This window comes from Equus caballus, chromosome 1 (genome assembly GCF_041296265.1).
Source record: "Equus caballus isolate H_3958 breed thoroughbred chromosome 1, TB-T2T, whole genome shotgun sequence".
NCBI classification, from domain to species: domain Eukaryota; kingdom Metazoa; phylum Chordata; class Mammalia; order Perissodactyla; family Equidae; genus Equus; species Equus caballus.
This window is the reverse complement of record NC_091684.1, coordinates 52,476,838-52,487,134: the sequence shown is the minus strand read 5'-3', so window position 1 is coordinate 52,487,134 and position 10,297 is coordinate 52,476,838. Positions and strand designations below refer to the sequence as shown.

At 40.5% G+C, this 10,297-nt stretch overlaps 1 protein-coding gene across 2 annotated transcripts in view; it reads left to right on the top strand.

Annotated features, from left to right (window-relative positions):
• Nucleotides 1–2,866: 2,866 nt before the first annotated feature.
• RTKN2 (rhotekin 2) overlaps nucleotides 2,867–10,297 on the top strand; it is a 78,677-nt gene continuing 71,246 nt past the window's right edge. The window contains exons 1-2 of one of the 2 annotated variants that reach the window (XM_001502301.6): nucleotides 2,867–3,242; nucleotides 9,643–9,839. In XM_001502301.6, the coding sequence (XP_001502351.4) occupies nucleotides 3,183–3,242; nucleotides 9,643–9,839 (257 nt within the window). In that variant the 5' untranslated portion in view covers nucleotides 2,867–3,182. The remainder of the gene's footprint in view (nucleotides 3,243–9,642; nucleotides 9,840–10,297) is intronic. The other variant, XM_014733413.3, reaches the window with a different exon arrangement.

Here is a 10,297-nt window from a genome sequence, read left to right as displayed (position 1 = left end):
TAAGTCCCCAGACTCTGCATTCCATATCCTCTGTATGATTACATGATGCTTCAGCTGTTTGTAGATGATGGCCTATTCATTTGAGCAAATGCTGTACCTCTGCTTAGCATCTTTACTTCAGTTTCTTCTTTTCTTTACATATAATTCAAAATACAGCTCCAGCCTGTGAAGTTCATTCTAAACTCATTACCTAGAAGATAACAGATAAGTAAAGGAAGCACCAAGAGAATTGTTTAATAGGATATATATTTTTTTATCTTAGAGTCTAGGGGGCCGGCCCAGTGGCACAGTGGTTAAGTGCTCATGTTTTGCCTTGGTGGCCTGGGGTTCGCTGGTTCAGATCCTGGGTGCAGACATGGCACTGCTTGGCGAGCCATGCTGTGGTAGGCGTCCCACATATAAAGTGGAGGAAGATGGGCACGGATGTGAGCTCAGGGCCAGTCTTCCTCAGCACAAAGAGGAGAATTGGTAGCAGATGTTAGCTCAGGGCTAATCTTCCTAAAAAGAAAAAAAGTGAGTCTAGGGGATATTAGAAACCACAACAGTTACCTGTTCTGGGGCAAACTGCATTTTTTAAAATAACGGGTCTATTATGTAAGAGAGCTGATTTCAAGTTCAGTATTTTCCTTTCTTTTGGTCTTTTAGAGAGTTAAAAAGAGGAATGTAGGGAATAAAGAGTAGACAAATATACTTTAACATTTATTAGTATTACTTTCTAAATTGGCTGTTCTATCCACATCAAATACTGATTTTCTATTTAATTATTAAATAGTATATATTTGTTATATATGCTAATATTTATAATTAGCATTAAATGCATAATGGAAGTAATATTGGTAGGACAGTAATTCCATCACTTAGCCTCCAGCTATATCTCCTACACAGGGATGGTTGGGTGGACATCCACCTATTGAGGGAGCCCAAGGAGGGTGGGATATTGTATCGAAAATGGGAGATGACCAAATGTTATCTCTCAAACATTTGAGATGGTGAAAGGTAGTACTTCTTACTTTCTGGGCATCGTTAAATTCATTTATTCATTCATTCACTCATTCTCAAGCTAATCAAACTATTGCATACGAAATCTTTAACGTTTTGGTACTTTCCATGGATTATTCTATTTTTATGTACATCACATACACCAGAGAAGACTACGTTTGATGAAGCTAGCAGTAATAAGAAAAGGCCTGGGAATATATAAGGAAACAGCATTCCTACTCTGAGGTATTTTAATCATCACATAATAGTTTTATCTTAAGCACTTCCTGGCCACATCCTTTGATGAATAATAAAGAGATAGGGCCACATCATATCTTCCTCTCCAAAGAGAAAGGTCTTTAATAGCAACTGTCCAAACTACAGATAATTACTAAATATGATCTTTCCTAGATCTCTTTCTTCAAGTATTATAAATAAGTGCATCTCCATTTATATATCCAATAATTACTCATCAGATATTCTTCATTGGTGTCCAATTTAAAATTGGTTGGCTGGTCAATTTTCATGAAACAATGCCTTCTATAAGTATTTTGATCTGAGTCTGAGAGCTGTGTGTGTTATATGGAAATGATATATGTCTGATGATGAGCTCCCTGTGTGTATTTATTTCATGAGTCAGGTACTATACTAGGCTCATGCAGCTCAGTTTGAGTAGAGGATAATTATACCACAAAGTGGTAAGCACAAAAGAGGAGTGTGCACTGGGGGAAGGGTACCTAATGACTCTGGAATTCAGATGTGTCTTTGGAGAGAATGAGGTGAACTCCGTGTTGGTAATTTTGAGCTGGACATATTTTCTAATTGTGTGTAAGGATATGGGTCATTTCTAATGACCCATACATTCCTAATGTACCGTCATTCCTAGCTGGGCAGCTTCTAGTATCATGTAGTTCAAAGGGCCTCAAAGACGCAAATTATCCATTTGAGAGTAAGGGCACTCACTATATTTTTAGAAGTACATCTTCAAACCAACTGCTTTAAAAAGGGTCTTGTGGATAACGTGACCATATAATTTAATATCCACTTTGGGACAAGTGCAAGACCAGTGAGACACTGAGACAGATGCAAACAGGGACTGCTTCAAGCAAATAAAAAACCGTCGCCCTGTTTATAGAAGGAAAAGTGTCCAAGGCCTTCTATGAGGTGAGGGTGGACCGGCTGATTTGCTGGACTCCTCCCTCAGAAGAAAAAATATCAGAAGCCAGAGGCTTCCTGTTGCCTTTTCAAGGAGAAGTCAGGCTAGGCCAGGGAGAATGGATTTTAAGCACCTTTCAAGGGCCTGAAATCTTTGGCACCAGAATTTTGATTTTTAAAGATTCTATACTTTCCCACTACGATTAATAACAAAACTCCTTAACGAAAAAGAGTCTTTGTGTTTGTCTTTAGGGACAATGAGAAATGGGTCTCTGGAGAAATAATACCCCATCGTGCTGTCACCTTGCCTGTTGGTGGCCAAAGTAATGAAAGAAGTTTTTTGCAAGAAAGAACAGACTACGTGGGTGAGAGCATCTGGAATTATAAAGAAACATTGGGGGCAAAAGCAAAGACCTTGTGAAATGTGTCACGGTGTCTCACGAGCCTGATCAGTAAGTCCGTGATCTGAGTGACCCCGGGTGACAATGTTGTGCTGTGTGAGAGAGTGAGCGCTGAGAAGAGGGTCACTTGGTTCTCTGGGAGCGAGGCCATGGGCTCGCAGTGACACTGTGTGAGTGAGCTGCCTCCAGGAGCCCAGGGACTGCAGCTTTGACTCAGCCAGCCCCCAAACGCTTTGGGCCGCCTTGGGAGGGATGCAGGCAGAAGGCACCCCGCGCAGAGGGCGTGCCTCAAAAACCACCAGCCTAAACCCTGAGCTAGGTCAGGCGAGCTCAGCGATTGACACTTTCACTACAGCCCCGCCCACTGTGGTGCAGCTCCGCCCACGTCCCAAACTGCCTTAAGTCGGCCCGCCGCTCCCCACTTCCCAGCCCGCAGTGAGAACTCGGGCTCCGCAAACCGGCGCGGGAGGCGCGGGGCACGGGGCGCCCACTGCGCGTGCGCGCGCCAGCTCCCGGCGCCGGGCCCCCTCCCCCTGCGCCCGACTTGGTACGGCCGGGCGGTTGGCGTCCTCCGCGGCTCCAGCCTGCGGCGGGCTTTTCAAATCATACCTTTGGAGGAGTGGCGGCGGCCGGGCTGCGGCGCTGGAGATGGAGGGGCAGACCCTGAGGGGTCCCGAGCTCGGCCTTGCGGGGCTTCCCGCCCAGCAGGTGAGTGAGAGGGGCCCAGCTTCCAGTCCTCCCGCCGTTGTTTGGTCTTGTCGGGAAAGCCCTCGCTCCGCGTTTCGTCTTCAGCCGCGGCCAGAAACAAAGGGAAGGAGTAGGAGACTGCACTTTTGAGGGGCTAACGGAGCTGGGAAGCCCCCTTCTCGGCCCCCTCCGCCGAAGCCCGATTTCTTAGGAAGGAAACAGGCCGCAATGGGGAAGCGATACCAGCGTCCCGTCGCGCGTTTCCGAGCGCACCTGTCCACTCCTCTGCGCCCCACGGTTTGGACACTGATACTTTGCGAGTGTAGGTGAGGCAGGGGGATGCCCGGGATTTCTAAGAATCTCCCCGAGGCCAGTGCAGGACAGTTTGCTTACTACTGGATTTTATGGAAAGCACGGTTACCAGAGCGATGTCTCCACCCAGCATACCTTGAGGGGGCGGGGTGGATGAACAAACTGCAAACTCTGAACTTTAGAAGTTGGTTTGATAGTGGATTCTTTTTGAATTGGCTAGGAGAGAAATTTGATGTTTGCTGTTTAGCCATGTAAAATGTGTTAGAAACCTTTTTACTTAATATAGATGTGCGTTATTTCTTGGCAAAATCAGTTATTAAAATGTTGTACTTTCCAGTCTTAACCATAACTTTAGGGTCTTAAAACTGATGTCTTTAGGCTGGATCTTCATTTCCATTTTATTCTCCACCTTCTTTTATCTACTTCTGAAGTAGGTTCAACCACATGAAATTGCCAGTTTTGTAGGTCAGAATTGGGAGTGTTAGTTATTTCGTGTGGTCCAACCTATTATCTTTGCTTAGAAACTTGGCAAAACCTTTGTTTGGAAACCTATCATCTTTTCTAGAAGCCTTAGGAACTTCAACAGATACAAAATTGTTAGGAAGTCTTCAATGATACTGGGAAAAATAAAAGCGAGACGTTAAGAATCATTATGCAAAAATGTCCAGTACTTTTATTGGTAATTTATGCTGTTTTATGCCAGCATTTTCAAAACTTTCAAACATTTTGGTGTACAGTATTTCTTTTCTGTCCTATCCTGTTATGTACTTTGGCTGTCCTGATTGTTAACACAATTAACAAAAAATTTCTAGTGAGTTGGCGATCTCTTGAGGTTCTTGTGCATATCATATAGGTGTTGGTGTAGCTGTTCGAGAATATTTATTGAGCTCTGTGCAGCAGTAATATTTAGGAATGGTACAAAAGAGGCAAGAAGATAGGTCGTGAAAGAAGTTTGGCTACATGGAATGAGACTAAATGTTTAAATATACTTAAGGGCTGGATTATTTACATTTGGGAAGGTACAATGCTTATTGATTTAAAAACATTTTTTATTGTGGTCTAAATAGTTTATAACATTGTGAAATTTCAGTTGTACAATAATATTTGTCAAACATCAAATAAATGTTCCTCTGCACCCCTTGTGCCCACCCTCCCCCCACTTCCTCCTGATAACCACTAAATTGTTCTCTTTGTCAGTGTTTGTTTATATTCCACATATGAGTGAAATCATATGGTGTTTGTCTTTGTCTGGCTTATTTCGCTTAACATGATGCCCTCAGGGTCCATCCATATGGTTGAGAATGGGAGGATTGTGTCTTTTTTTATGGATGAGTAGTATTCCATCATATATATGTACCACATCTTTATCTGATCATCAGTCATTGGGTACTTGGGTTGCTTCCGTGTCTTGGCTATTGTGAATAATGCTGCCCTGAACATAGGGGTGCATAAGTCTCTTTGTATTGTTGATTTCAAGTTCTTTGGATAAATACCCAGTAGTGGGATAGCTGGGTCGTATGGTAATCTTAATGATTTCTTAGGCAGCAAGAAATTCAAAAGATTGAGTTGTGGAATTCCTTTGGTTTGGATCTTGGAGAAAAATAGCAAAATAGTAATAGGTTGCAACCTAACAGGAGTATTGAGGGTAAGTAAGAGAATTTTACGCTTGACTAACGCTGAATTTTTGTTTGGTGTACTTCCTTTGAGATTAATGAATCTGCCATCTCATAGGGATAGGAGCAAAGAGTTTGAGGTGGTCGTACACTAGTGAAACACCTCTAGTCAAACTTGGAGTCATCTGTGACTACGCACAGTGTAGAATATTGGTTTTGGAGTCAGATTAAGGTCAAATGCAACTCTGCTTGTTGTGTAACCTTGAATAAGTTACCTGTCTTTTCTAAGTCTCAGTTTCCACAGCTGTAGAATGGGTAAAATGCCTATCCCGGAAAGTTGTTGGAATTTGAGAGCCTCTTGAAAGTACTTAGTACAGTAACTGACACTCAGAACATGCTTGAGAGATGGCTATTTTTGTTATTATCTTTTGTCTCATCCTTCTGAGCAATTGGGGTGCCCACCTGCCTTTTTTTTACAAATGTGTAAGCTTTTGAAGTCTTAATAAAAAGAAAACTCTAGAAGTAATACTATCTCATTGCAGAAAAGTGAATCTATACAGAAACATGAATTTACGAATTCTTTCTCCAATTCCATCCCCTGGAATGATCACTATTAACAATATCTAGACTTTTTTCTGTACCTAAACAATTCTTAGAATACACACAATTTCTTTTAAAAGAGTGTATACTGTACAGACTCTTCTGCAATCTTCTTTTTCACCTTGGTCTCTTAGCTAACATGGTTTAACCGTATCCACACTAAGGCCATTTTCTTTACACTTCCTTTGTGCCATTCTAGCTTTAAAACCTAGTAGTATGTATCTGTTTTCTACATAATCTAGATTTTCACTTTTAAGGCATCTCCCTGTTTCATTTTTAGGCTTGCCCTGTCCATTTATCTTTATTAGCCTGACTTTGAGTACCTTCCAGATCAGAACAGTGCTGTAGGCTTCTGTTTAACTTGATTACTAGCCAGCCCTTATTCAGAAAATTGTGGAAGAAATAGCTAGAAGATGGCTCTCCTCGCATTCTCTGCTCTTCCTGGAGACTTGCATTCAGACACTTCTAGGAGGGGTGGGTACGGAGAAACACGCCTTTGTCATGGGTCCTAATCAGTCTTGGCTCTGCCTCTATGGCTGAGCCTGCAGCAGTGATGACTTTAGCTCCCTACCTTCCTCTTTGAGGTCAGTAAGCATCACCGTTGAATGCTCAATGGGTGCCCTCATTACATGATCATTGTTCTCACTGTGTAAAGCACTAGACATCAACTACTGCCCCAGGTGCGCTTTGCACTCCTTATTAACTAAAGACAAGTCTTTTGACTCCATAAAGCCTTTGTTGGCTAGAGTAGTAGCGTCTGACCAGAGAGGTTTTCTCTGTGTGTAAAGTACAGGCGTGTACTAAAGGAAGTTGCATGGAGAACACAAAACTATTAGCACAATAGCCCTTTTTTTAAAAGACCCCAATACGTTTAAAAGCATCCATACACTCAACAATTCATCCTGCTTGTGTCAGCCCTCCCAGATCCACATCCATTCACCTGAGAGCAGGGGAGGAAGGGTCATACTTCACTATGTATGTTAATCCGACTCGGTTAGGGATCAGCAAACTACTGTAAAAGGACAGATAGTAAATATTTTTCAGCTTTGATGGCCACACGGTCACTGTTGAAATTAGTCAGCTCTGCTGTTGTAGCTTGAAAATAGCCGTAGACAGTATGAATGGGTGTGACTGTGCTCCAGTACAGCTTTATTTACAAAAGAAGGCACTGGCCAGGGTGTAGTCTGCTGGACCCTGCTGTCACGGATGGAATGCTAATATTAACGTCTGCTAGATATTTCTCATTTCTTTAATGAATATTTAACCTTACAAAGTTTTTTTTTAAACGCTGACTTTACATTTCCTTTCTCTACTATTTCCCAAGCCTCTATAATTTTATGAAGTCTGTATCAAAAAGTGATGAAGAGGGGCTGGCCTGGTGGCACAGCGGTTAAGTTTGTGCACTCTGCACAACTTAGGCAGCCTGGGGTTCACTGGTTCAGATCCTGGGCGTGGACCTACGCACCACTTCGCAAGCCATGCTTTGGCAGGTGTCCCACATATAAAGTCAGGGAAGATGGGCACAGATGTCGGCTCAGGACTGATCTTCCTCAGCAAAAAGAGGAGGATTGGCAGCAGATGTTAGCTCAGGGCTAATCTTCCTCAAAAAAAAAAAAAAAGTGATGATGAGAAGACAGTCTTCATTTACAAGATGAAAATCCCAGAAGCCCAAACCGATTCCTTTTAATGTGGCTGTGGCCACCTACTGGTCCCTTAAGGTTGCTGCAGTGTTCCAGATTGCTGTGGAATATTTCAAGTAGTCCAGCAGTGCTTCTCTGCCCTGGTTGCACTTTGAATCACCAGAGGAACTGTAAAAAAAAAAAAAAAGAAAAAAGAAAAAAGTGCTCAGGCTCCACCTCCAAAGATCCAGTTGTTTTGGGGTAGGTCATAAGCTTAGTTACTTTTATAAAGCCCTTTGTCTCTGCCCGAGATGATTCTAATGTGCAGCTGGCTTTCAGAACCACTGCGCTGGTTCAACTGCTGCCTCACTGTAGCATTTAAAAAGCAAAATTGAATTTAATGGCTCCAGATGGTATTTGTTTATATTTGAGTTGTGGGGTAAAGCTATTCATCCCAGCTTCAAGTTGCTCCCTGTGTGCACTCTCCAATGCTAACCAGCCTGCCAGAGTTTATTTCTATAGACATATGGATCACATAGATAATTCTTGTAATTAATTACTAATTACATTAAAGAAGAATTTACTTTGGGTCTGACAAGTCATAAAAAGATGAAATGGAGTGGTTGAAGTTCAGTCATGTTTAAAGAAGGAAAACCAGCAAATGGCTACATTTATATAGTACGCCAGTTTTGAGTTAGACTACAAGAAGAAGGTTTTTATGTGGTGATTACATGATGTAATTACACAAGGTAATTAAACAGATCTGTTTTCTGCATGTGAATAGTACATTTGATTGATTTAGATAGTCAAGTTAAATCATCTACGGCAGTTGCTCTTTTTGGGTAATCTTCATACACTATTGCTCTCCTAAGTTACAGCTTTCCTTTTTGAAAAGATTGTCTTTTTAATATCTGGAAGTTTTGTTATTAGATTCCCTTTACATTTTTTGATATAGATTTTAATCCAATTACAAAGTAAATGATAGCATTCATTTTTTTCCCACAGAAGCCAGGATGACCATTTTATTTTTAGAAATAGATGTACTGGAGCATTATTACATGTTTGTAGTATAGTAAAGAGTATCTGATGATTTATAGTTTTTAAAAAGCCACTGTGAGTTAAATCAGAATAGTATGTTTCAGTTTATAGAATTTTAATATTACACATGAAATTAGTTTATAGGATTAGGCCATTACAAGATCATTGTATGGAATAAAAGACTTTCGGAATTAAAATGATTTGGTAGTTTGATGGTGACTCTTTAAAATAAATATATTCAACTATATTCTAAATGTCTGTTCCAGGTAGCTAAAGCTTCTGGCATTTTCTAAGCCCAGTGCTTTCACTCTGTTGCTTCTGAGATTTTTTTTATGTTTGTTACCATGACAAATAGCCTATTACCTCCCTGCTGCTAAAGCTTAGTTCCTTTATTCAGCATCTGCTCTTTTAGGACGTTTGTCCTTGGTTAATTCAGCGTCATCACCACCTCTTGGTATTTCACAATGGAACTTATATAATATGTACGTGTGCTGTATTGTTTACATTAATTAGTATATGATCATATTAGTTTCTTGAGGCTGCCATAACAAATTACCAAAACTGGGTCGCTTCAAACAAGGGAAATTATTCTCTCATAGTTCTGGAGACCAGAAGTCTGAAATCAAGGTGTTCTCCCACTGAAGGCCCTGGGGAAGAATCCTTCCTCACCTTTTCATGCCTCTGGTCCTTGGTGCTTCTTGGCTTGTAGACTCATTACTCCAATGTCTGCCTGCGTCTTCATGTGGAGTTCTCTCTGTGTCTCTGTCTTCACATGGCTTTCCCAAAAGGAGCAGTCATTGCATTTAGGGTCCACACTAATCCAGTATGACCTCATCTTAACTAATTACATCTGCAAAACCTTATATCCAAATAAGACCACATTCTGAGGTTCTGGGAGGACAGGAATATTTGGGAGACACTATTCAATCTCGTACAATTATGATAAGAATGTGTATATTTCTCATCTTTGTTCTGTTTATTCGGTAGATTATAAAGACTTTCTAATAAAGCAAGAAATTAACGTTTTGCAAAAAAAAAAAAAGATTAACGTTTTGCAAAGACCATTTTGAAATAGCTATATTTTTAATATACTATCATACATTAAAACTTTGTTACTTTCCCAATATGGTATAAAATTGTAGTGATATCTGGTATATTTTCCATCTATTAGGAGTAAAAAAAATGTAATTTTGGATTTTTGCTATCTTTTAAAATGCTTTTCTCTCTCTCTTTTTTAAGGACTGCTGCATTCAAGAAAAAATAGATTTAGAAATTCGAATGCGGGAAGGAATATGGAAACTCCTTTCTCTGAGCACTCAGAAAGACCAGATTTTGCATGCAGTTAAGAATCTTATGGTGTGCAATGCTCGAATAATGGCTTACACACTGGAGCTACGGAAATTAGAAGAGCAGATTGCAAATCAAACTGGAAGATGGTTAGTAGCATAGTTTACCAGTGGCTTCTAATGTACTTAAATATTTGAATTAAAAACACGATATAATTTAAGCTTGAGGTCAAATATCAAATCACCAAAGCTTTTAAAAAGTCCCTGAAGTAGCCTCTGATATCGTAAACATTTTGACAGCAGAGCTCAGAGTAAACTTACTATTAAGGCGGCACTTTTCACCAGGCAGCTTCGTTGTTAAGTGAAGTGGTTAGGAAGCAAGGATTGAGGGAATATTTTAAGAAGAGGGACCAAAACTGATAATTGAGTATATAGAAATTAAAGTAAAAAAAAACCTAATTGCTTGAAAATGGTCCAATAAAGAAGATACTGTCTGAGGGTAATGGAAACTTAGATGTAGAGATCGAAATGAATGGGCAGCAAAATTAAAAAGATACAAAACCTTATGAATGAAAGGGAACTTAAAAATCTGCCAGCTTATCCCCTTC